This window comes from Mesoplodon bidens (genome assembly GCF_964165515.1).
Source record: "Mesoplodon bidens genome assembly, chromosome: 19".
In the NCBI taxonomy this organism is placed as follows: domain Eukaryota; kingdom Metazoa; phylum Chordata; class Mammalia; order Artiodactyla; family Ziphiidae; genus Mesoplodon; species Mesoplodon bidens.
The window spans coordinates 17,998,788-18,026,320 of record NC_138179.1 but is presented as its reverse complement, the minus strand read 5'-3'; the positions used below and the strand labels follow the sequence as shown (position 1 = coordinate 18,026,320).

The window sequence follows — 27,533 nt, the reverse complement described above, 5'->3', positions numbered from 1 at the left end:
TGGACTTAAGTTTTCCTCTGTCTTGAGTAAATACCTAGGAGTAGGATTCCTGAGTCAAGTTGCCAGGCTGTTTTCAAGTGGCTGTATGTAGTATTTTACATTCTCACCAGCAATATATGAGAGTTCCAGCTGACACCATTTGATATTCTCATTCTTTTAAAGTTTATCCATTCTAATGGTTATATAGTGATATCTCATTCTGGTTTTAAGTTGCATTTCACTGATGACCAGTGATGGGGGGCATCTTTACATGTGCTTGTTGGTCATTCCCGTATCTCTCTTTCTTTTGTAGTAGACTTTTTTTTTTTAATTTTATTGGATTCTAGTTGATTTACAATGTTGTGTTAGTTTCAGGTGTACATAGACTTTATTTCTTAGACTAGTTTAAGGTACATCAAAATTGAGGGGAAATTACAGAGATTTCCCATATACTCCTGCCCTACACATGCATAACCTCCCCCATTCTCAGTATTCCTCACCAGAGTGGGACGTTTGTTAAAATTGATGAGCCTACATGGACACTTCATTATCACCCAGAGTCCATCATTTACATTAGGGTTCATCCTTGCTGCTGTATGTTCTGTGAGTTTGGACACGTGTATTTACATGTATCCACCATTATAATATCATACATAATATTTCTACTGCCTTAAAAATCCTCTGTGTTCTATGTATTCACCCCCTTACCCCCCCACTGATCTTTTTATCATCTCTATAATTTTGCCTTTTCCAGAATGCCATATAGTTAGAATCATACACCATGTAGCCTTTTCAGATTGGTTCCTTTCACTTAGTCATATATATTTAAGTTTCCTCCATGTCTTTTCATGGATTAATGGCTCATTTCTTTTTAATGCTGAATAATATTATGTTGTCCGAATGTACCAGTTTATCCATTCACCTACTGAAGGGCATCTTGGTTGTTTCCAAGTTTTGACAGTTATGAATAAAGCTGCTATAGACATCTGTGTGTGTATTTTTGTGTGGACATAAGTTTTCAGCTCCTTTGGATAAATACCAATGAGCACGATTGCTGGATCACATGGTAAGAGTATGTTTGGAAGACTGCCAAACTGTCTTCCAAAGCAGCTAAACCTTTTTTGCCTTTACACTAACAGTGAATGAGAGCTTCACTGAATGTTGCTCAACATCTTCACCAGCATTTGGTATTGTTAGTGTTCTGGATTTTGGCCATAGGTGTGTAGTGGTATCTCATTTTAATTTCCATTTCCTTGATGACATGTGATTTGGAGCATCTTTTTATATGCCTGTTTACCATCTGTATATCTTCTTTGATGGGTATCTTATTAGATACCCATTTTAAAACCAGGTTTGTTTTCATATTGTTGAGTTATAAGAGTTCTTTGTACATTTCAGATAACAGTCCTTTGTCAGATATGTGTTCTGTAAGTATTTTCTCCCGATCAGTGACTTGTCTTTTCATTCTCTTGACAGTATCTTTCACAGAGCTTAATGAAGTCCAGATTATCAATTCTTTCTTTCATGGATCCTGCCTTTGGTGTTGGCATCTACAAGGTCATTACCAAATCCAAGGTCATCTAGATTTTCTCCTATTTTATCTTCTAGGAGTTTTATAGTTTTTTTTTTTTATATATAATGTGGATGTCTAGGCGAGCACCATTTGTTGAAAAGACTGTCTTTGCTCCATTTCATTTCTGTTATTAGGAATTTGTGTCCTTTCTTTTTTTTTCTTAGCCTGGCTAGAGGCTTATTGAATTTATTGATCTTTTTAAAGAACCAAATTTTGACTTCATTGATTTTTCTCTGTTGATTTCCTGATTTCAATTTTTATTATTTCTTTTCTTCTGTTTGTTTTGGATTTAATTTGCCCTTTTAGCTTCCTGAGGTGGAAGCTTAGATGGTAGATTTTAGATCTTTCTTTTCTAACGTATTCATTCAATGCTATAAATTTCCCTCTAAGCACTGCTTTCACTACACACATTTTAACAAGTTGTATTTTCACTTTCATTTAGTTAAAAGTATTGCTTAGGACTTCCCTGGTGGCGCAGTGGTTAAGAATCCGCCTGCCAGAAGACCTAAATAGACATTTCTCCAAAGAAGATATACAGGTTGCCAACAAACACATGAATGAATGCTCAACATCATTAATCATTAGAGAAATGCAAATCAAAACTACAATGAGATATCACCTCACACCCGTCAGAATGGCCATCATCAAAAAATCTAGATACAATAAATGCTGGAGAGGGTGTGGAGAAAAGGGAATCCTCTTGCACTGTTGGTGGGAATGTAAATTGATGCAGCCACTATGGAGAACAGTATGGAGGTTCCTTAAAAAACTAAAAATAGAATTACCATACGACCCACCAATCCCACTACTGGTCATATACCCTGAGAAAACCATAATTCAAAAAGAGTCATGTGGGGCTTCCCTGGTGGCGCAGTGGTTGAGAGTCCGCCTGCTGATGCAGGGGACACAGGTTCGTGCCCCAGTCCGGGAAGATCCCACATGCCGCGGAGCGGCTGGGCCTGTGAACCATGGCCGCTGAGCCTGTGCGTCCGGAGCCTGTGCTCCGCAATGGGAGAGGCCACAGCAGTGAGAGGCCCGCGTACCGCAAAAAACAAAAACAAAAACAAAAAAAGAGTCATGTACCACAGTGTTCATTGCAGCTCTGTTTGGAAGCAACCTAAGTGTCCATTAAGAGATGAATGGATAAAGAAGATGTGGCACATATATACAATGGATATTACTCAGCCATAAAAAGAAACGAAATTGAGTTATTTGTAGTGAGGTGGATGGACCTAGAGTCTGTCATACAGAGTGAAGTAAGTCAGAAAGAGAAAAAGAAATACCGTACGCTAACATATATATGGAATCTAAGAAAAAAAAAAGTCATGAAGAACCTAGGGGCAATATGGGAATAAAGACGCAGACCTACTAGAGAATGGACTTGAGGATATGGGGAGGGGGAAGGGTAAGCTGTGACAAAGTGAGAGAGTGGCATGGACATATATACACTACCAAACGTAAAATAGATAGCTGGTGGGAAGCAGCCGCGTAGCACAGGGAGATCAGCTCAGTGCTTTGTGACCACCTAGAGGGGTGGGATAGGGAGGGTGGGAGGGAGGGAGACGCAAGAGGGAAGAGATATGGGAACATATGTATATGTACAACTGATTCACTTTGTTATAAAGCAGAAACTAACACACCATTGTAAAGCAATTATACTCCAATAAAGATGTTAAAAAAAAAAAAAGAATCCACCTGCCAATGCAGGGGACACGGGTTCAAGCCCTGGCCTGGGAAGATCCCACATGCCGTGGAGCAACTAAACCCACGTGCCACAACTACTGAGCACATGTGCCACAGCTACTGAAGCCCACACACCTAGAGCACGTGCTCTGCAACAAGAGAAGCCACCGCAATGAGAAGCCTGCACACCGCAACAAAGAGTAGCCCCCACTCACCACAACTAGCGAAAAGCCCACACACAGCAACAAAGACCCAATGCAGCCAAAAATAAATAAATAAATTTATTATTTTTTTAATATTGCTTAATTTCTCTTGAGATTTCTTCTTTGACCCATGTGTTATTTAGAAATGTATTGTTTAATATCCAAGTATTTGGGGATTTTCCAGCTCTCTTTCTGTTACTGATTTCAAGTTTAATTCCCTATGGTGTAAGAGCGGATGTTGTATGATTTTTATTCTTTAAAATTTGTTAAGGTGTATTTTACGGCCCAGAACATGGTCTGTCTTGGTGAATATTCCATGTGAGCTTGAGAAGAATTTGTATTCTGCTGTTGTTGGATGAATAGTTAATAGATGTCAATTAGAGCCAGTTGATTGATGGTGCTGTGAGTTCAACTATGTCTTTACTGATTTTCTGCCAGCTGGATCTGTCCATTCTGATAGAGGGTTGTTAAAGTTTCCATCTCTAGTAGAGGATTTATCCATTTCTCCTTGCAGCTCTATCAGTTTTTGCCTCATGTAGTTTGATGCTCTGTTGTTAGGTACAAACACATTAAGGATTGTTAAGTCTTCTTGAAAGACTGTCATCTTTATTTAGCATTGTGTAATTATTCCTGATAACTTGCCTTGGTTTGAAGTCAGCCCTGTCTGAAATAAGTATTTCACTCCACTCTCTTCTTGCTTGCTTGGTTTCTTAAGACAAGTTGGATGTAATTCTTATCAATAGGTAAGGTGTATCTTTTTCTAGCTTCTTTGAGGATTTTTTCTTTATCTTTTTGATTTTCTGTGTTTTAAAAATCACACACCTAGGTGTAGTTTTCTGGGCATTTTTTCTGCTCAGTGTTCTCTTAGCTTCCTGGATCTGTGGTTTGTCTCTGACATTAATATGGGGGAAATTCTCAGTCATTGTTTCAGATTCTTCTGTTCTTTTCTCTTTCTTTTCCTTCTAGATTTCCATTACACATATTTTATACCTTTTTAGTTGTCCCACAGTTCCTGGGTATTGTATTCTGGTTGTTTTCCTTTTTTTTTTTAATCAACATTTTTTAAAATTTATTTATTTATTTATTTATTTATTTGGTTGAGCTGGGTCTTAGTTGAGGCAGGCGGGCTCCTTAGTTGCGGCTCACTGGCTCCTTAGTTGCAGCACTCGGGCTCCTTAGTTGCAGCATGCATGTGGGATCTAGTTCCCTGAACAGGGATTGAATCCGGGCCCCCTGCATTGGCAGGCAGACTCTTAACCACTGTGCCACTAGAGAAGCGCTGGCTTGCATTATTTCTGATGAGAAGTCTGATATTAAATATTTATCTTTATTCTTTTGAACAAAATGTGTCTCTACCCTCTCCCTGCTTTTAAGATTTTCTTTTTATCTCTAATTTTCTGTAATTTGATTATAAGGTGCTTTAGTATGTTTTTTGTTTTAATTTTTATTTTATATTGGATTAGAGTTGATTAACAATGTTGTGTTAGTTTCAGGTGTACAGCAACGTGATTCAGTTATACATATAGATATATCTATTCTTTTTCAAATTCTTTTCCCATTTAGGTTATTGCAGAGTATTGAGCAGAGTTCCTTTGTGCTATACAGTAGGTCCTTGTTGGCTATCTGTTTTAAATATATAGTATGGTTTTCTTTATGTTTCTTCTGTGTGGAGTTCATTGAACTTCTTGTAAATGTGTTTATAGTTTTTATCAGTTTTGGAAAAATTTTGACCTTTTTTTTCAAATATTTTTGTCCTCCTTTTGTGGCGTTTCTGAAACCCCATTTATGCGTACTGCTTGATATTGTCCCATTGGTCACTGGTGCTGCGTTTTATTTTTTTGGTCTTTTTCTTTTTTTTTTTTCCCCCTGTGTGCTTTATTTCAGGTAGTTGTTTTGCTGTGTCTTCAAGTTCACACATCTTTTCTTTTGCAGAGTCTAATATGCTATTAATCCCATCTGAATTTTTTATTTTAGATATTATAATTTTCATGTCTAGAAGTTCCATTTGGTTAGTTTTTGTATCTTCCCTCTTGCTCTTCATCACGTCCATGTTTTGTTATGGAGCATATTTCTAATAGCTGTTTTTTGTTTGTTTGTTTGTTTTTTTGTGGTACACGGGCCTCTCACTGTTGTGGCCTCTCCCGTTGCGGGGCACAGGCTCCGGACGCACAGGCTCAGCAGCCATGGCTCACAGGCCCAGCCACTCCGCGGAATGTGGGATCTTCCCGGTCCAGGGCACGAACCCGTGTCCCCTGCATCGGCAGGCGGACTCTCAACCACTGCGCCACCAGGGAAGCCCCTAATAGCGGTTTTGATGTTCTCATCTCCTAATTCCATCATCTCTCTTATTTCTTGGTCTGTTTCTAATGATTGATTTTTAAATCCTGGTTGTGAGTCATTTTCCTGCTTTTTTATTTTTATTTATTTATTATTTTTGGCTGCATTGGGTCCTTGTTGCTATGCATGGGCTTTCTCTAGTTGCAGCGAGCAGGAGCTTCTCTTCATTGCGGTGCGTGGGCTTCTCATCGCGGTGGCTTCTCTTGTCGCGGAGCATGGACTCTAGGCGCACGGGCTTCAGTAGTTGTGGCACACGGGCTTAGTTGCTCTGCGGCACGTGGGATCTTCCCAGACCAGGGCTCGAATCCGTGTCCCCTGCATTGGCAGGCAGATTCTTCACCACTGTGCCACCAGGGAATCTCTCCTGCTTCTTTCAATGTCTGGTAGTTTTTGACTGGATGCTGGACATTGCATATCTTATGTTTGGGGGTGCTGCGTTTCATTCTGTTCTTTTAAAGGGTGTTAAACTTTGTTTTGATGCTTACTTCAGTTACTTGTGATCAGTTGGATCCTTTCAAATCTTGCTTTTAAGCTTTATTAGGGTAGATATAGAACAGGCTGTATCCCCATTACAAAGCAGTATCCTTTCCAGGACTCTACTAGATGCCCCTTTTATTAACAGGGTCTTTCTGCTCTGGCTAGTAGATCCACAAACTAGTCCCAGCTGTCTGGAATCCAGGAATTGTTCAGCTTACTGATTTCTGAGAGTTCTTTCCCTAGCCTCCACCCCACACATGTAGATCATTCTGCAGAATATTCCAGCGATCTCCTCTGCAGATGCCCAGAATTCTCTCCGTATGCAGCTCCTTCCTCTTGTATTTTGCTCTTCAAATTCTTACTGCCTCAGCCTCTCTGAACTCCAGTCTCTGTCTCATCAATTCAGCAAGATTATTGGGTTCTGTTTTAGTTTCCTTTCCCTGCTTTGCAGCTTGGGAATTTCCTTCAGGCAGTAAGCTCTGGCAGTTATAGGGCTCACCTTGTTTTTCTCTCTGAGATCATAGGTCTTCACTGCAGTTGTCTAGTGTCTGAAAAATTGTTTCATATATTTTGTCCAGTTTCCTAGTTTATGGTGGAAGGGCGGTTTCCTTACTAGTTAATCCTTCATATGCTGAAGCAAAAGTCCTGTATAAATTTTATACTTTGCAAACTTTTTAGAATAATCAGAAGAAATAAAGTCTGTCCTTTTACCTTTTAACCAGTTCACTCCATCTTCATACTCCCTCTTCTGGACTTGTATTTGCTATAGAAGAAATTTATTTCATGTTCTGTTGAAACTTTAATGCAATATATATTCTTAATTTATTTGCAAGTGAGTGCATCTCAATATACAGGTTCATGCTAGATTTTACAATTTCTCTTAATATGGTGTGGGGGGGTGTATATGCATGTTTTTTCTGTTGTTTATTAACTAATTTCTGTCCCAAAGCTAAATGACCTTCATTCTGAGCATTGCAGGTGAGACCTCTCTCTCTTACTCTCTTTCCACATACATACAGCCCTAAAATCATTGGAGAGGCTAAGTGGCTTTTTGTTTAAGTTGCTTTGGGCTATTGATACAATTCTTGTTATTGTCACTTGTAACTTAACTCAATATTTGTTTGCTACTCTTATCTTTTTAACTTGAGTAATGCTTAACTGTAAAAATGTGTAACCACATAAACAGTGTTTGACTTGCCTGATTCCTGCCCCCCCCACCAGGTGGTATAGCTGTATGCTGGGAAAGAAATGCAGCCTGGCTCCTCTGAAGGAAGAACTTCGAATACAAGGGGTAAGTCTTTGTCATTACTCTTCTGGTGTATCCACTTTTGATGGTACTTGGAGTACAGATAGAACTTTCCTTTATACCTAAAAGCTCTAAATGTGTTTTTTTTTTTTATTTTTGCTTGTTTATTTTTTAATGTTGTAATTTTGGGGCTAAAGGGAACTTTTTATAAATTATTAAAATAAGGCCTTCTTTGACCAATAAGAAAAGATGGGGAAAACAGGATGAGTAGAATGTCAGAGAGAAACCAGACATCAAAAACCCTGGTGTCTGCCTACAACTGACCCCACATCTGACTCCATTATAACTGCAGAAACTGAAGCTAAGGGGCTTGTTCCAGGTCACACGTCTAGTTCACACGTCTAGTTCACACGTCTAGTTATAACAGCTGAAACCAGAATGATCTTCAGTCCGGTGTGCGATCTTCACCCCACTATGGTGTGACCCACACAAGTTCAGCCCCTTGCTTTTGTTTTGAAAAGCAGGTGACAAATACATACTTCCCCAACTCCCCTCCCAGTTGATGGTGTTTGGGCGTGAATAGGCAGGAGCAGGATGACTTTTCAGAGAAGGGGGTCAGATGTGGGTTCAGCAGTAGAACCAAGTTTCTGATTTCAGTTTTCTCTCTGACATTCTACTCATCCTATTTTCCCCACAACACCTTTTCTTTGTTAAAATTGTAACAGCTAGAAAGTAGTTCTGTTTTCTTTCCTAAAATCTGGTAGACAAAAGGGAGACTACATAGCTGTGTCCAGCTAGGCCTTAGAGGCTCTCTTTCCTAAACAAAAGAAAACAAAAGAACATATGAATCATTTTACCAGTGGTTCTCTGAAGGGCTGTGTTTTGAGTGTTTCATATATTGGACCTTTAGGCCAGAGCTATAAGTTCTCTCTCATGTTTTATGGCAGGAAGAAGGCCCACAGCTTTGTCGAGAGGTAATTTATTCATTGATTATTAGGCAGCTGTGCATAACTGTTTTTGGATGGTAGTGTTTGTTGACTGATGAAAAGAACGACCAACATATAACTTAACATGAGGCGGGAGCCAGAAACATAGTAGAATTACTAGAATGATGAGATGCTGTGTTTGCTGGTTTCAGGTTCCTAAAGTCACCTACACTGAATTCTGCCAAGGTCGGACAATGAGGTGGGCTTTGGCTTGGAGTTTTTATGATGATGTAACAGTACCAGTAAGTAGAGACCTTCCTTTAGCTTCTCTGAATTCCAGCACATGGTGGGTTTTAGTAGGTCATAAATGAACTAAATCTGTACTGTCCTGTTTTCCTGAAGTTTGCCCCAAATGCTTATGTCAGAATGGAAAGTGGAGGGGCTGAAATGGGGAAATGAGGAGATGTTGGTCAAAGGTTATACTTCCAGTTGTAAGATGAATAAGTTCTTGGGATCTAATGTACGGCATGGTTACTATAGTTAACAGTACTGTATTACATACCTTAAAGTTGCTAACAGAATAGATCTTGTGTTCTCACCACAAAAAAAGAAGTAATTATGTGAGGTGATTGAGGTGTTAACTAACCTTATTTGGTAGTCATTTCACAATATTTGTGCAACAAATCATCACAGTTGTACACCTTAAACTTACACAATGATATATGCCATTTGTACCTCAATGAAGCTGGAGGAAAAAAAAAGAATGGAAAGTGGTTGTAAACCAGACATGGTCCTGGAAGGCTGACCATGGTGACTGTGGAACCTTTCTCTGTGAGTTTGTGCAACTCATTGATTCTTACGCAGCAGACATAAATGAGTTGGAAATGCATCTTTTAGGAATTAAAAAATTCAGGTACAAAAACTTTGTGGGTATGATTATTCTGTTAGATATTCCTCAAGCACTGAAATTGAAGTCTGTTTATTAACACTGCTGTTTTCCTAGAGTAACTATCTCCTGGGGTTCCTGGTGGATGTAGAAATTACCATTTGGGGTTGCAGGTTTTTGATGTGTAAAACTTAGAGATCATTCCAATGAACGGTTCTGTCTTGGCTTTAAGATTAGCACTGGAACACTGATGAGTTTTGAAGCTGGGTGATAGTTCATTACCCTATTTTGTCTACTTTGCATGTGCTTGAGCTTGAACATTCTTCCGTAATAGAACGTTTTAAAACATTTGTTCCACAAAATTCTCATTGTCCTCTGTGTTGCTCTATGCAAGAGAAAAATGTTTCTGAACTGGTTAGACCGAATAATTTTTCTGGGCCGTGCTAAGAGGTGGTAATAGAATAGCATCTGTTTGTTCTCACATTTCCCTTGGAAGAATGATTGACTTACTGTTGCCTGGAGCCATCTGCCTTAACGTTCATGCACACGTTGCTCATCGTGGGCTGCTGCTTCCCACAGTGTTTACGGAGGCCTAGTACCTGCTCCTTGCCGTCTCTGATCCCCTGTCCACACCACAGGCTTGTTCTGGGTGCTCCTCTCCCAAGGTCTTGGCCACGCTGGGTCTCCAGAGCCTCTCTTAGATGTTGCTGTGTCTATGAGGCTCTTTCCTTCTCCCATAGGGCAGAGGAGTAGAGACGTGTGCAGAAGTACAAGGGGGTGATTTGCAGTTGTTTCTGAATACATGAGCTCAGATTTGAAACTGAGCCTTTCCTTCCTGTGCTCTGCAGCTAGGTGTGCTGCTGGATTGAAATAAGTTTCCCAGTCAAGTCTGATTGGCCTGCCTGTTGGAAGCCTAGACTTGCCTCTGTGCCATGCAGAAGGGTATCTAGAGGTTTGTGTTTGAAATTCTCACTGGTTAAAACAGATGGTTCTGCTTTTTTGACCTCCCTGAGGGATTATCCTTTCTGTTGTCTTCTAGAACACTAGGGCTTTCCCACCAAATGGTTAAAATCCTTAGTAATGTCCTAGCTTATCCCTGTGCAGACACTAACAGCTGCAGGAAAATGGAGCTGCACCTGTTTCCAAATGCTTCCTGTTTAACCTGCTTTCTGCACTTGTTGGTACCACAGGCAGAAGAGCTGATAATGAGCTCTGGCACTCTTCAGGCCATCTCAGGGACCAGCGTCACCCTTGCCCTCTTGGATTAGTAGCTATTTCAGATCAGAGTATCCAAGAGCACTATGTTTCTGTGTAGCAAAATCAGCTTACTTTACTTGCTCCCTCCCTCCGTCTTTTAAGCCGTCCATGAGCCCTGTTCATAGTTTCAGCCATCAAAGGATGCCTCTTGCTAAGGGCTTCAGGTTTCTCCCGTGCCAGAGTACTCATCCCTCCCCACCACCACCCCCAACCCAAAGTTGTTAATAATGCACTCCCAAGTGTTCCATTAGGTACACTTAAACTGCTACAGAGAAAATGGCAATTTCTGATTTGTGGTAACCCAGCAACAGTTTCTTAGCACTGGTGCCCTTGATCAGCATCTGCTTTCCCAGGGGTAGTCCCAAGGCACTCGGGACGTTTTTAGTGGACTGTCCTCTTGGTTCACCTTCCCTCTACCTGGACCTCTCCCACTCCTTGCTTTTTGACATGGTCACCTCATTTCCTCCCCTTGCTCCTGTCAGTGGTGGGGAGGCAGGAGGATATGCTGCTTTAGGTGAGGAGAGGAAGCCAAGGACTAGAGCTAGTTAAGCAGAAATATTGACCTACTTCCCCATCCCACCCCCACTCCCGCCTTTTTAGGGTAAATGTGCAAGTTACTATGGCAACTTCTGTTTTCACTTATCTCAGGCCTACTGACTCGTTTCTGTTGGTGCTGAATGCTGAAAAATTCCAATTCACTTCTGATTCAGGTGCCCACACTAAGCCCATTGCTCTTGTCTGGATTTATTTTAACAGCAAAAAGACGAGTCCTAGTGTTGATAGAATTTTGTACATTCATTTTTGACTGATGACAAATATAAGGAAACATAATGTAAAGACGGTTCTTTACAGAATTTTAACAAGCCACTTACAATGCCTCTTTGTCCGAGCTTCTCCTCTTATTGCTCAAGGAATTATTTTAGGTTTGCTTTGCTTTGCTTTCAGAAGTTTGACACTTGTTAAAAGAAAAAGGAAAAATAATGTAGCCGTAGTAAATTGTGCACTCTTGGTCTGAGCATTGCCCAGGAACTCTGGTTTTAAAAAATGACCTTCCTGGGTTCAAGACATTTCCTTTGAGACTGGGTCTTTCCTGTCTAGGGAGTAATAACTAGAGGGCTTTTTGGAGAACAAATGGAGGTAAGGGGTCAAATTAATTATGTAACCTTGTTAGTGTCAGAGTGGGGGTCTTCTGATAGTGCTCGACTTACTATTCCACAGGTTCTCAAACTGATTCTAGATAGAGGAGGGATTCTGTGTTGGTGCCCAGGGGATGACAGTTGGGGGCAGATGTAAGGCTGGTACTTCAGGGCTCTCTCTCATTTTAACCAGAGCTGATCTGCTTTTGTCAGTATTATGTATTAATTTTATTTATTGAAAGGATTCTGCTGTTAAGACATGGTTAGAAAACCAGTACTATACCAGACTGTATATTATGCTGTAAAACAGAAGTGATGGTTAGGGAGCTGAGCTCTTGAACAAAACCAAAGCTAAGGCTCCTCCTCTTAATTACTTTTCTTATTAAGTGTGATGTTCATTGTGATAATACCGAAGAAATAAGATACCATTTTCTATACCTTATGATGATCAGTTTTATGGGAGAGAAAAATATGTGAAGTATTGATACAAAATTTTATATATGAGTAAGTAATGAAATGAATGGTAGGGACCAGAATGGTGTGGAATTAGGGAGTTCAGAAAAGGAAATGGTTCAGGCTGGGCTAGTATGAGAGGACTTCACGGAGGAGGAATTGTCAGTGTCTGACTCACAGTTGGTGCTTGGTAAGTATTTGTTGAATGTTAAAAGGAATGATGTAGGACTTCTACTAAGGAGCAGCATTGCAAGCAGGACGTTAATAGGTATAGTAGATTTAAAGCAGTGGATATAGTGCTTCAAACTGTGATGTGAAGGCTTCACACACATTATGTCATTTTATTTAAACCTGACAACAGTCGAATACGTGGTATTATCCCCACTTCCTAGATGAGGAAATTGGAGGCTCTAAAAAGGTTGGAGCCCAGATTAGTCTGATTTCACAGCCTAAGCTCCTACTCACTGTACTGCCAAAGGACTGCCTTTTATTGCAGCCTAGACATGTATTAACCTACTTAGGCAACCCTTCATCACCTTGCTTATAAGGCCATCCCAACAGCCTTCCATGTAACAGTCACTTGGATTCATCCTAAACCCACCATTCAAAGAATGTATAGCTCCTCAGTGGCTCCTTGGGCCTCCCAAATCTGTCTTTGACTTTCCCTTCCGTCCTAATTGCTCCCTGTTTTTCTGACTGTACTGTCTTCTACGATATTAGAAGTTCCACAGTCTTCTCATGATGCCAGAGTCATAACTGACTTTGTACAGCCTTTGCTCACAGCCCTTTCTCTGATCCTTCCTGTGAACTTCCCTCCACTGCAGCCCAGCTCTGTTCCAGCTTCTGCATAAAGGCTTCTTAACCATGCAGCCCATAGAAATCTCTCTGGACTTATCTCTTTCAGTCATTTGTATTCTGCATGAACTTCCTTGTGACCTAGTAGTTTGTATTGGTATTCTGTTTAACTGTGGCATGGTGGATAACACCAAAACTATTGCATAGTGTATAGAAAAAGCCTTTTGTGTGCTGGCCCCTGTCTAGCTTTATGTTGAGGAGGTTACTTTTCTAAGTTTCAGTTTCCTCATCTATAAGATGGGGGTAATAATAGTACCTACCACATAGGGTTTTGAGGATTAAATATAATTAACACAGTGCCTGGTATATAGTAAATCCTCAGTAAAATATATTGTACTGTCATTCCCCACCATTCCTTCTCACCCACCTCCATATTTGATGCCCCAGTAATGTTGAGCTTCTGCTCTCTGATCCCTCTCCAGGAGATTCCTCTCTGACCATCAGACTCTCATCTATCAAGTTAGTTCAGATACTGCCACCTGTGAAGTTTGCCCTCACTCTTCCTAAACTGATATTGGGATCCTGCTCCTGTGTTCACTATTCTTTGTCCATATTGTGTCTTCTACGTGGCATCAACCTAGTATAGTGTCTGGTCCTCAAATAATAATTATTAAATGAATGAAAATGAAGGAATAAATGATGTGGTACAGTGATTCTCAGACTTTTCCACTGAAGTATCAGCTATAGGAGGAAATGTTTTCTGACAAATCCCTGGGCATCAAGGTGACAATAAAGAATTTCCCAGGAAGCACTCTGTACTTGTGAAGTCTCTTCTTTTCTCTTTAATATGCATTTGAATTTTGTATTCTATTCCATAATATATATCTTTGTTTTTAGTTTTTGAAGTTAAATAATTTTAATATTGAGTCGATTGACAGTCTAGGAAGACACCTAGGATTTACCTATCAGTCACCTACTTTAGCTTTTGACAGCTCATGGCTATTCTTGTTTCATCTGTATTCCATATACTCCTTCCCCCTGCCCTGACGATTCTGAAGCAAATCTCAGACAGTATATTATCCATAACCATTTTCATATTTATCTGTAAAAGGTGAAGATTCTTTAAAAAAAACATCACCACAATAATTCATAATTCCTTCACGTTGGCTGTATAGTTGATCAAATTTTTCTTACTGTCTCAGATGTTTTAAAGTTTGTCAAACTAGAGCCTTACTAAGTTTTATGTGTTGGCAGTTGATTGGTATATCCTTTGAATTGCTTTTAGTCTGATTGCCCACCCCCTCTTTCCCCCTTCTCTCACCCACTCCCTTGTAATTTATTTGTTAAAGAAAATGGGATATTTGTCCTATAGAGTTTTTTACATCTGGATTTTTCTGAGTGCATCTCCGTGGTGTTAATATGTTCCTCAGACCCTGTCTTTCCTGTAAATTGGCAGTTAGAGCCAGAGGCATGATCAGATATTGTACAGTTTTGATGGGGTGGGTGGGAGACTGCTTTCTAGGTGGTGTGTGGTATGCTTCAGAACTTCCATCAGGAGCCACATAATGTTTGCTTTTGTCTTCTTGCAATGTGAGCAGTCATTGATGATCATTGCCTGGATCCATTAATTCATTTAGAGTTACAGAATGTTGATATTCCGATTCTATTATTCCTTCTTTATTTATTGCTAAAGTACTTATAAAGAGAAACTTCCCCTTATCAATTATTTGGTTACATTGAGGTACAGTTCATCTGGTAAAGGCAGGATAAATGCTTGATTATTTTGCTTTACTTTTCAGTTTTAAGAATAATGAGTTAGTTAGTTTTAAGAATAATGAGTTAGTTAGTTAGTTAGTTAGTTCCCTAGCATCTCCCAGAAGTGACCAAAGAGGGTGGTTTAGGTTTTGTTTTTAGACTATTATGAACTCATGGATTTACACTTTCAGTATTTTTCAGTCTGTTACACTTATTATCTTTATTGATGCACAGATTATGTCCCATCTTTGCCCATGGAGTGTTTATTCAAGTTGGATGCTGAGTCGTCTTATCATACTAGAATCTTGGGTAGCTCCGTTGCTGTCTAGTATGACAGGTTGCTCTCAGTTCATATTTTTGATTCTTCCCCAGAGCTGGCAGCAACTATTTTTCGATTTCCTTTTTAAAGATAAAATACATCCTAGTTCAGACTTTCTATTTAGTTTCTACTTCACCAATTGTCTATCTATGTCTCCCGTTCAAAAATTCCATGCCAAAAATCTCAGTCCTTGACCATAATTAATTACTCATTTGTTTTGGCCCATGATACACCATGGCAATCTCAAAGTTAACATCACCAAATGATTTGTGAAAATAGCTTTTTTTTTTTTTTCATTCTTTTGTCCTTGGGGATTGTCTCATGATGGATTTTAAAGTCATTTGGAATGTTTCCTTTTTGTGGGTTTATGCCACCAAGTCCGTACACAGTTATGTTCATTTGTTTCATTCTACTTTATATTTTTAGGGATTGCCTCTTTTTGTGCTCTTTAATTTTGTTTTGTAATTGTAAAAGATATTTACCCATGGTTTCAAAATCAAATATTGAAAAAGATATAGTTAGAAGTCTAGCTTCTTTCTCTTGTCTCTTTCACCCCAATTAATCCCTCTTCTCCTTGGGTTACTATTTAAACGATTTTATAGTTTATCCTTCCATTGTTTTTTGTTTGGTTGTTTTAATATAAAGAAATACACATGTATATAGCCACCCCTTCTTAGATAGGTAGCATTCTACATAAAATTTCTTCCCCTTGATTTTTTACTTTTTACTGTTTCTGCATATATCTAGGAATAATTACAAGGACATTTTAGAAACAGTAACTTGTCAGATTAGGTAACAACAGAAATGCCACTGGGCTGTTAATAAGGAAGCCACACTTTAGACAATAAAATATTTTGTCCACTTCATGGCAGCAGAGCTGATACACATTTGAATAAAGCAAGATGGTCTGACTGTCCTTCCCAGCGCACCTCCTGTGTGTATTCCAGCCAGGTGTCAGTGTTGGCTGCTTGGCTTTGTTTCTCCATAAATGACAGCCTGTGCTGAATAACAGCTTACAGACATTCTGCTTGTTCCTGGAGGACCTGGGGCAGTAGCCATTCAGAGTATGGTAGAGCAGGGAAGACCCCAGTGCAGTAGCCAAGAGCACTCCTTTCCCCTCCAGACCATTCTAGAAGCTGCTTTGTCTAAACGAGGAGGCTGTGGCTTCATGCTCAGCAGATCTTAGTGAATGACTCCCTTCTTTTCCTGCAGATACAAGGGAGCTCTTAAAGCTTTCATGAGCCTGTGGCTTCCTTGGGAGTTTCTGCCTTAGCTGTAGTTAACAGCAGAGCTTCAGCACAGCATAGCAGATGCTACACGGAATTGTGTCAGGTTACACCTAATTTGAAAGTGTCCTGACTATTGTACCACTGAGATCTAGAAATTAAGAGTGAGGATTTAAGAAATTTAAAGACAGCTCTGCTAGGTAAAGCATATTTTAAAAATTTAAGAACTGTTTTTGTCCAATTTATGGTTTCAGTCTAGTAACACTTGACGCTCCTCCCCCTGTTGATTTTTATTCATTGAATCCTTGCAGTTCAAGCAATACAAAACCTGTATCCCCTGTGGGATTTACAACTCCCCACCAAACTTCTTTCACATTGTAATTTCAGCTGGGTAATACAGTAGTTCATCTTCTAATCCAAAACCAGTTGTAAATTCACCTTCTGATTCTTTGCATTAAGCTGAATTAACCATTGTAAATTATTGATTTTTAAATTTATGCTTTAAAATATTGAATTATTTATGTTACTTTGTCTTCTAAACTATATTATGACAGTTTGAGTGTAGAACTCTTCATTGAAAATATTTGTGGTTTGAGATTTAAAAGCATATTAGCAAGTTAAGATCATCTCAGTTGGGGAAAAGACAGCTTCTATTTGCTGGTGTTGTAACAGGGTATATATACAGTTACCTACTCTTGAACCTGTGGGGTTGAATTTAACTATTAATTTCTTTAAGACCTGCTCCTGTATTTTACTCTGGCCCTGCCTACTAAGAATTTACAGTACGAACAAGAAAGGGAGAGGAATGATTGCTGTAAGCCAGGCTTAAGTTAATCTTTAATCATTTAAAAACTTTGAGAATTTCTAAAGTATAAATTATCTGTCTCTTTGAGTGCCTACCTAGTTTCTATAATAGAGTAAAACTAAAACAATCCTGAGAATATGTGTGTGTATTAAAACAATTCACTAAAAATCTTCAGAAATACCAGATTTGTTGATTGACCATTGTATATGGAACACTGGAGCCAGGATGCAAGGTAAAGGAGCAATATATGAGATAGAGAAGGTTTCATTTTAGTACTGGTGTAACAAGGCAATAAACTGTTTTGTTGTTTCCGACTCCCTTAGAACTTGTAAAGTGGATCCTTGATAGAGCTCTTGTTAAGTTTGGTGAGGATGCATTTTTCTCCTTTAGTTCTAGAAATGATGATGAGTCCATTGTTACTCTTTCGGAGAAGAATAGTGCAGGAAATGGGAAACACGGCAATATCTTCACTTTGCTGGTTGGAATTTGTGAGCACAAATGATTACCACCTCTGTCAGAAGAGAGATGGGGCGTTATCCTTTTAGCCAGATTTGTAGATGACCTTTGGCATGCTGTCAGGGATGGCCCTGTGACGGTGACCTTTCCATGTTAACAGCCTTGGATGTCAGGAAGTGGAAAGGGAATCTGATTCTTCTGCCCCATCCTCCTCCTACAACACCACCATCTTTTTTCACCCCCAGCTTAATAATCATATCTTAAGCTCCTTAGTGCAAAGTGTTAGGCTCTCCGTAATTGTAGAAATTATGTTTCTTATGCTGGGTGATTGAGTAATAACAATACTACTATCTTAATGTCAACATGAATTTGTCTCATCTTGTCTGAAACATTAACTGAGCAAGTTCAGACCTCAGGGCTTAGAGTCCACCATTCATTTCTCAAGAGCAGGTTTCTGACTCATACACACACCCTTTGTTTTTGGTCCTTTTTCTTCTAAGCTTGTTTTCTATTGTTCTTTAATTTCCATTTTTTATTAGTTAATATCTGGTATAAAGAGAAAATGTAGATTGTTTCTAAGAAATACCATCTAAAAGTTTTCTAGCATAGAATAAACTGGATATTTTGTTGTGTATGTGTGGGGTAGGGAGTTGCTGGTTAGTTCCTATAAGGCCTCACCCAGTAACTGGACCTGACTATGTGTGAATATGGACATGCTCTGTCACTGTTTCCAGGCAGAACTGGAGTTAGCAGCACAATTATCAGAGGCTTTTTTTTTTAGGAGAAGATCTTCAAAGCTGACTAGGTGTTTTCTTTTTTTGAGCCTTTCTTCTTATAGTCCTGCTCATTTTGACCCATTAACCTTAGAATTAGCTTAATTTTTTTTAAGTCTTGATAAAGGTTGTCTACAAGTCTGTCTCTTAAAGTATCCATAATATGTCTGGTGTTAGCTGAGTCATTTAAAAAAAATTTAGCAAGTTTTTACTTTAAAGAAATAAACTTTAAATACAGCAGTGTCACTTGGTTTTTAAAATGGAACTTGAGTCCCTCTAGTGGGTAGAGTGTAAATCACTTTCCAAGCTTGAAATTTAAAGAAAGACGACAACCTTGAGTTACGTGGAACCAACTTTCAAATCCACTGTTCTCTTCGGTACTGGTGTCCCCTCTCCCCAGCTGAGAGGCAGTGCTTAGCTAGCCACTGGCTTGGCCCTAATGTTAACCAAGATTCAGTGTCCTTTTCCGCCCATGTAATTCTGGTGGCCCTGGTCATTCCTAGCATGTGATCTCACAAACTGTGGCTCACCAGCTGCTTTCTTTCAAGCCTTGGCAAGTATAAACTCAGGCTACAAGGTGGTGATTTTAAGCCATGTATTTCTTTATAGAAAAGAACACAATGCCCTTGGAGTCCTTGAGGTGCCATGAAAGAAATACTTGCACAGGCCTGTTTTGGGCACAACAGGTAGATTAAGGACATTTAGTAAGTGGAGGAGTTACATACTGATAGCCAAAACACAGGCAGCATGGTATGGCAGAAAAGAACCTGGCTTTGGGGTTCAAATCCTAACTTGACAAATACTAACTGTGCGACCTGGAGCTGATTACATAGGCTCTCTGTATCTTAGTTTCTCCCTTCTATAAAATGGGGAGATGATAAACCCATTTTGCAGGGTTGTTTTGAGTATTAAAAATAAATATGCAAAGGCCTTTGTGTTTTTATTGCTCTGTGATTGGTAGCAGAGGTCATGGATATTTCCCAAGCTGAATTCATTATAAGACATATTTAATTATTTGGATAACCTTTCCTCTTCTCCCATGCCTTCTTTTTCTTTCAGTCACCACCAAGTAAGCGAAGAAAATTAGAGAAGCCAAGGAAACCCATAACGTTTGTAGTATTGGAATCTGTGATGAAAGAATTATCCCTCAAAGCATCGTCTTTGGGCTCTGAGACAGTGGAAGGCATAGTAGTTGTGACAACATGGATTGAAAAAATTCTCACCGATCTGAAGGTACCTGGTTAATAAGCACATTGAAGAAGTACTTATAATAATCTTTTTTCTTTTATTTTTTTCTTCTATTTTTTAATTTTTTAAAAAGTTTATTTATCTTTGGCTGCGTTAGGTCTTCATTGCTGTGCGCGGGGCTCTCTCTAGTTGCGGGAAGCAGGGGCTACTCTTCGCTGCAGTGCGCGGACTTCTCATTGCAGTGGCTTCTCTTGTTACGGAGCACGGGCTCTAGGCGCGCGGGCTTCAGTAGTTGTGGCACGCAGGCTCAGTAGTTGTGGCTCGTTGGGCTCTAGAGCACAGGCTCAGCAGTTGTGGCGCACGGGCTTAGTTGCTTCGCGGCATGTGGGACCTTCCTGGACCAGGGCTCGAACCTGTGTCCCCTGCATTGGCAGGCAGATTCTTAACCACTGCGCCACCAGGGAAGCCCTCTTTTCTTTTTTAAAAAAGAAAGTTCTAAGGAGTTTTCAGAGGAGAAAAGTGATTTCCTATAAAATTCTGTTTTTCCTCCAAACAGGTCCAGCATAAACGAGTTCCCTGTGGAAAGGAGGAAATTAGCCTTTTCCTAACGGCCATAGAAAACTCCTGGATTCACTTAAGGAGGAAGAAAAGGGACCGAGTGAGACAACTGAGAGAAGTTCCCCGAGCTCCCAAAAATGTCATCCAAGCCTTGGAAGAGAAAAGGTCCCCAGCTAAAGAGTCTAGCAACAGCCAAGACTTGGCTCAGGGTCCCCAGGAGAGCGCTCTGTGCGGGCCTGCTCTACAGGAAGGCGAGTCTGCCACTGTGGAAGGCCATTGCCCAAACCAAGACTCGCTTTCCCAGGAGGAAAACCCAGAACCCATGGAGGATGAAAGGAGTGAGGAAAAGGGAGAGATGGAGGTTTGGGAAAGTTGTAAAGGCTCCAGTAATGGAGCCCAGGACCAAGAGGCTTCTGAGCAATTCAGCAATTCAGTGTCTGAAAAAGGGAACCATCTCCAAAGAGTAGCTGGATGTTACCTATTCAAGTGTTTGATAAACGTTAAGAAGGAGGTAGATGATGCCTTAGTTGAAATGCATTGGGTTGAGGGCCAGAACAGGGATTTGATGAACCAGCTTTGTACTTATATACGTAACCAAATTTTCAGGCTTGTTGCTAGTTAACTCCAAACTCCTTGCACAGTAAAGCAGCTTGCTTTGGAGTGTGGCCTGTGGGGTGGCAACTTGAATCCCACCATTGGCCCACTGGTAACATTATATGGAATTATCTGAAACAAATTAATCCATTTAAAACATCCCCCTCCCCTTTTTTTAAGTTAACAGGGCACTGTAGAATGGTAGTTCAGAGGAAGAATTGTGGTTATTTGCATCAACAAAAAGCCATCAGTAAACTCACAAGGGATTTAAACCTGACTTAAGCTGATCACCTTAGCTTTAGACTGGTTTTCTGAGGCCAAAAGGATGATTTTTGCAGTCTGATCCTGGTCAGAACTTACAGAGCATCACACTCTGTCACCCCTGGTTGCTTCCTGAGAAGGGGTGACTTTCTCAGCCCCCTGGTGGAGGTGGTATACCAGATAGCCCTGTACCTTCTTCTAAAGTCACCTTCAAGACTGGAGACTTTGGGTACATATAATTGATGACCCCTGTGTCAGTCCTGAGAAGGGAACTGGCCTAATGGTAGGTGGCGGGAGAGTCGGGGAGAGAACGCTCAGTAATGCCAGGAAGAAGGGCCAATCAGGAAGCGCCTGGAAACGTCGGAAACATCGGCATATTCCTGACTTTTGTCTGTTTTGATGTTGGTTATTTCAGAAACAGAATTAGGGAATCAAAACTGCCAGATGTGACTGAGATGCAGCAGAATGAAGCCATACCCCTACCTCCAACCTGTTTAAAGTACTATTTTGTAGCAGTTTTACTAGTGTGTGATTTTTTAAAATTTGTTTCAACATTTGAAGTGGAGCTAATATAAGAGTATTCAGAATTGAAAACTGTCAATCTTGTTTGAATCCTGGGGTTGGGGAAAATATTTTCTTGGCTTTGAATGGGTAGGTGATTGATGATAGAAATAAAAATGGAGCAAGATAGTTATGTGTAGTAAGTTGCTTAAGAAAGTCTCACCTATTGGCAGATAAGTTGTCGCTGATCAAAGACGGTTTTTTTGGGTTCCCTTGTAATCCCTTCTGTGTTTACCTGTTACCATTGGAGAATTCTAAGACCGAGGTAACCATGTTCTTAAAACATGTTTCTAATTGTAGTGTCAGGGCTTGGCAGGAATGTCTCTGGAAAAGGAGTCTCTCTTTTATTCTCTTGGTGTCTCAGTTACCCTCTGCTGTGCTTGACTTTCATGGCTTGAATTTACACCAGCAGCCTAGGGTTCTATTTAGCCTGAAATTTCTGAGTATGGTACCAGAGCTCCTTGCTATCTGCAAAGAAGACTTGTGTAGTTAAGCCACACTTTTAAAAGGTGACATTGGTTGGGGCAGAAAACTGATGACCTTGGCATACTTTGGCAGCAGCTAGACCAGTCCCTCAGCAAAGATACAGGAAATGGAAATAGGACCGTATTATACCTCCCTGTGGCCGTGGAGACAGAGCTGCAGAAGAGAACATATTAACCAACCAGTGTTCTTTTTTTTACATCTTTATTGGAGTATAATTGCTTAACAATGGTGTGTTAGTTTCTGCTTTATAACAAAATGAATCAGTTATACATATACATATGTTCCCATATCCCCTCCCTCTTGCGTCTCCCTCCCACCCTCCCTATCCCACCCCTCCAGGCGGTCACAAAGCACCGAGCTGATCTCCCTGTGCTATGCAGCTGCTTCCCACTAGCTATCTACATTACGTTTGGTAGTGTATATATGTCCATGCCTCTCATTCGCTTTGTCACAGCTTACCCTTCCCCCTCCCCATATCCTCAAGTCCATTCTCTAGTAAGTCTGTGTCTTTATTCCTGTCTTACCCCTAGGTTCTTCAGGACATTTTTTTTCTTAAATTCCGTATATATGTGTCAGCATACGGTATTTGTCTTTCTCTTTCTGACTTACTTCACTCTGTATGACAGACTCTAGGTCCATCCACCTCATTACAAATAGCTCAATTTCGTTTCTTTTTATGGCTGAGTAATATTCCATTGTATATATGTGCCACATCTTCTTTATCCATTCATCTGATGATGGACACTTAGGTTGTTTCCATCTCCGGGCTATTGTAAATAGGGCTGCTGTGAACATTTTGGTACATGACTCTTCCAGCCAGTGTTCTTAACCTGGTCCGTGGACCTCTGGAGAACCCATAGCCTCCTGGATTATTTCCGAAAGCTCTGGACATATTTGGGTTTTTTTTCTGGAGAGAAGCGTCCCTGACTTAGAGCAGTTAGTAACTCACTGAGGATTAGGAACCACTCTGCTAGTCCAGCCTCTTCTTTGACAGGATAAGGAAACCAACACCCAGGGTCCCACAGAGCCAAGATTCATTGCAGGGCCCTAGATTCCTGTGCTCATCTCCTGTACCCACCCACACCATCCTGCTCTGCTTACCTCTTAGGACACATTGGAATCATATGCTGGACCCAAACCTAGTTTAAAATTTTAGGATAAGTGAGTTAGGTGACAACCATTCAGTCGATAAGTGGTCACTAAGTAGTTGCTTGTTTGTTTCACTATAAAAGAGTAGTGTGTGCTCATTATTAAAGATTTGGAAAGATGAAAGGAGAAAACAGCTTCAAAATCACCCCTAGTCTCAACCTTCTGAAGCACAGCCACTATTGGTATTTCAGTGTTTCCTTCTAGTCTCTAATCTCTTTCTGTAGATGGGGGGTGTGAGTGTGTGGGTTCAACTTTGGTTGTGTTCATGCTGTAGTTTTTTTTTTTTTTTTACTTTTTTTTTTTTTTTTTTGCGGTACGCGGGCCTCTCACTGTTGTGGCCTCTCCCGTTGCAGAGCACAGGCTCCGGACGTGCAGGCTCAGCGGCCATGGTTCGTGGGCCCAGCCGCTCCGCGGCATGTGGGATCTTCCTGGACCGGGGCACGAACCCGTGTCCCCTGCATCGGCAGGCGGACTCTCAACCACTGCGCCACCAGGGAAGCCCCATGCTGTAGTTTTATATTATGCTCTTTTCTCATCTGATGTCTTGTATTTTTCCATGTTGTCACAGATGTGCATTATTTATGCTCCTCGCCTGTTCAAAATGTGCTTCAGGCGCAGTATTAGCCTTTGTTTAAGTCTGATACTTAGAGGCCTCCAAAGAATCCTCTGTGGACCTGGAGGCCCAGGAGATGTGTCTTGTGTCTATATGTATTTGGTGCCCCAGGTTTAAGGCCTAGTGTCGTGGAGGACGTTTTATAGGTGTTAAGCTAATGCTCTTAGAATTTAAAAAGTATGTAACAACAGAAGCTTCCAGTGCCAGAGCTGTGAGTGCCATTTTTGCATTTGTGTGTCTTCGTTTCCTTCTCTGAGTAGTTATTTCTATCTAATGAGAGAACATTGAAACATTTTGAAAAGACATCTAAAAATTCTTTCACTTATGCATATACTTACAATGTGTGTGATATGTGGTAGCCTACACCTCTGGTATGGGGAAGAGGAATTTTTTTAGAAGAAATAGGTTATTGACCCAGGTATCATAATGTTGAGTGATACTTACCGAAGTGTCTAGAGGTCAAGGTCATGTTGATGGATTGGTATGGAATACGATCTTTGTGGTATTATCTTAAATTCTATTCTGGTCCCTTGCATTGGCTTCTGATCTCTTGATAACCAAAGTGGAAACAGAAGCTGAACTTGTTTTCCAAGGAGGGGAATAAGCTGCTTTTGTTCTTTGGAATCTGCTTTGCTTCCAGCAGTTTGGTCCCTTCACCCCACGTCGTTGCCCAGGTATTCACACGCCAGAGCATCGCTGCTTGTCCTAGTAGGGTTAGTGTCTCTGTGTTGGAGTCACAGCTGATCTTAAGGGTGCGTGTGGATTACTTAAAACTTTAGTATATATTTTTAAAAACATGAAACCTCTCTTCTCTTGATAGAAATCAAAGCTTACCATGTGAGCACACCAACTTCTAAGCTCTGACAAGTAATAAAACTGCAGGGTGTGAAAAAGATGCAAAGGCCTGTAGAAAACTCGAGGCCTCCTGTAAGCCCCTCCTTCTTACTTAAACCGAGGCATTTTCCTCTGTAGCCACATGGGGGCGTATTTGGCCCTTTTATCAACTTCACTGTGGCGTGGATAAAATAGTGTCCTCGGTATTGTCTTGAAATATCCAGTTGCTGCTCAGATAAACATTTTTATGGAAGCAAGTACATTTTAACATAAAAAAAATTAGCGAGATAAAAGTAGAAAGAAAGAAAACCCCACCACCCTGCAGTCTGGGCATAAGCTTTCAACCTTTTTATGTTTCTTTATGGTACCAGTTGACTTGTCCTGCTACTCTAAAATATATCCAGGTTGGGTCAGTCCCTTGGATCAACTTTTTATTGGTCTCTAGTTAATGGGGGTACCAGAGGGGGATGTTTAGTGATTTTAAATAGTAACTTTTCAAAAGCTTTATGTTGCAGGAAGAGTAATATAGAGAGCCTTAAGAAACAAGCTGCTTTCAATCTTCTTTTGTCTTTTAATTCTTGTTTTGGTTTATCTGGCTGGCTGAAGAGCATGCATGTGCTGTGTTATTTACATAAAACATTGTCACAGTTGGTTCTGTGTTAGGTATATTATACAGGTTAGCTGGGCCTTCTTTCCCACAAGAGGTGTTTCTGTGTGGAACATGTCTGTCACTAACCCTGGGTCTGTGTGGGCTCAAGGGGAAGCTCCATCTGCCCTTATTTTTATGGCCCAGGATCAGATGTCCTAGGTGGCCATGCAACAGACCTGTACGTTAGGAGGAAGAAGGTCCAGTTTGGAAAACTAAGGAACCCTCTGAGAGAAGGAAGGTCTCAAAGGTGCAGCAGTTTTACAGCCAGCCAGGAGGTGCCCCTAGGAAAGGGATGTGACCACAACTTTTTTGGAGAAGTTAATGCTCAGGAGAATCAGTTTGCTGAATGGGCACTAACCCCAGGAAAACCCAGAAGAGGCTTACTAGTGAAAATGGATTGGCTGGCCTCTGCCTCTTGGAGCAGGGCATTGATGGTCTTGAACTTTCTAATGCTCCCAAGTACAAACCTCTTGGTGCTTGTGCCAGTACAGTATTAGAAAGCCCTGCATGGGGCTCACCCACGAGCAGCAGGGCCTCACACACATACCAGAGAGTTCCTGCTCTGCTCTGTAAAGACATTCAGATCCTCTGCTGTGACTCACCCAAATGACTAAAACAGTGGTTTATGTTTTTCAATTGCTGGTTGGAACAGCTAATGCTGCCTTTCGGAGGCTTTGCTTTTACCCCAGGGGACTGTGTTGTGACTGAAGGCCTTGCAACTCTGCATGCCCTTTGAGGTGCAGCCTCTCTGCCTCTCTCAGCCCCAGCAGAGACGTCGGGGGCTCCCACTCTCTTCAGGGAAGTGAGGGACCACAGGTGCTTGTCAGGAGCCAGGGAACGGAGATAAGACGGAGTGGACCAGAAAGTGCAGGGGAGTGGAAAACAGAGAAGAGCACAGCCTTCACGGTTCATCAGACTTGGGTCTGCGTTCCAGTTCTACTTACAGGGTCAATCATTCTCACTAAAGCTTGGATTCCTCATACAAACGACGAAGAATTCTTGCTTCCCAGAGTTGTAGCAGCAGTTAAGTGAGAGAAATACTAAAGCACCTGGAAGAGTCCATGAACAAAGAGTAGGCTTCTCAACTTGCTCACCTCTTCTTAGTCTCCTGTGAGTTTTCAATCTCTAGTCAGAAAATCGTCTACCAAGAGACTCAGGTGAAAAGGCTGAGACCTCAAGTGTATAACTGCGGGTGTAGACTGCCCCTCTCTGACTGAGAGCAAAATCCAAGCTTCTGTGCACTGGGAGGATGAACAGGGAACCAGTACTTACTGTCCGTCCTCTATGTAAATTGTCTGACTTAGTAACCCTTCAAAGAGGTATGGAGTCCCTGTGTGATCAGTTAAGGAAGTGGCAGCTCAGAGAGCTTAAGTGACTTGCCCTAAGGTTGTTCACAGAGCTAAGTCACAGAGGTGGGACTTGAACTCAGGTCCAGAGATAAGAGACTGAGATTTCATACCAAATCTCAAGATTCGTAACAAGTGCTACACTGAGGGTGGAAATGGACTTCTGGGCTTATTTGACCCATCTCTAGGGAAGGAGACTTCAATTATATGACACAGGGAATAGAAAAGCATCTCTTACCCACCTTCACAATGTAACATTTGAAGGTAATATTATTTTCCAGCCCATGATCAGTGAACAAGATGTAATAAGTGGGGGCTTCCCTGGTGGCGCAGTGGTTGAGAGCCCGCCTGCCGATGCAGGGAACACGGGTTCGTGCCCCCGTCCGGGAGGATCCCACATGCCGCGGAGCGGCTGGGCCCGTGAGCCATGGCCGCTGAGCCTGCGCGTCCGGAGCCTGTGCCCCGCAGCGGGAGAGGCCACAACAGTGAGAGGCCTACGTACCGCAAAAAAAAAAAAAAAAAAAAAAAGGTGTAATAAGTGAAATTGCTTATAATTAGTTCTTAACTTATGCTACCAAATCTTTATAGAATTTTGTATTTGGCAGTAGTACAGATAATTAAGTAGATAGCAAAACCACAAAATAAAATGTCTAGTGCAAGCACATGTTGCATCAGAATCAACGTAAAATAACTGATAATTAGGTAACGACTCTTAACAATATGTAATTGTATAACAACAGAAGAAAGATTTTTTTGTTTTTTTAGGCAGCATCACATATTTCACTTACAGAATGCAAAACTGACGTACTTTCTGATCTTGCTGGAGAAGGTAACAATTGTTATAAAAATAGCAAGTCGTGTCTTCCCCAGGTAGAGGAGTGGACTGTGTAAATCTGGAGAGGACAGGCTGCCTGCCACCGGGTGGGCCCATTCAGGGAGCGTGGCTGAGCGTCTGGGAGCAGGGCTGGGAAGTCCCCAGCTGGGGGCGGGCCCTGGCAGCCACGCAGGG

At 41.0% G+C, this 27,533-nt stretch overlaps 1 protein-coding gene across 1 annotated transcript in view; it reads left to right on the top strand.

The window, feature by feature from the left end:
- METTL16 (methyltransferase 16, RNA N6-adenosine) overlaps window positions 1–22,429 on the top strand; it is a 61,878-nt gene extending 39,449 nt beyond the window's left edge. The window contains exons 7-10 of the mRNA XM_081219239.1: window positions 7,474–7,543; window positions 8,637–8,726; window positions 19,345–19,518; window positions 20,030–22,429. Coding sequence (XP_081075365.1) covers window positions 7,474–7,543; window positions 8,637–8,726; window positions 19,345–19,518; window positions 20,030–20,653 — 958 coding nt within the window. The 3' untranslated portion in view covers window positions 20,654–22,429. The remainder of the gene's footprint in view (window positions 1–7,473; window positions 7,544–8,636; window positions 8,727–19,344; window positions 19,519–20,029) is intronic.
- The last annotated feature ends 5,104 nt before the right edge of the window (window positions 22,430–27,533 follow it).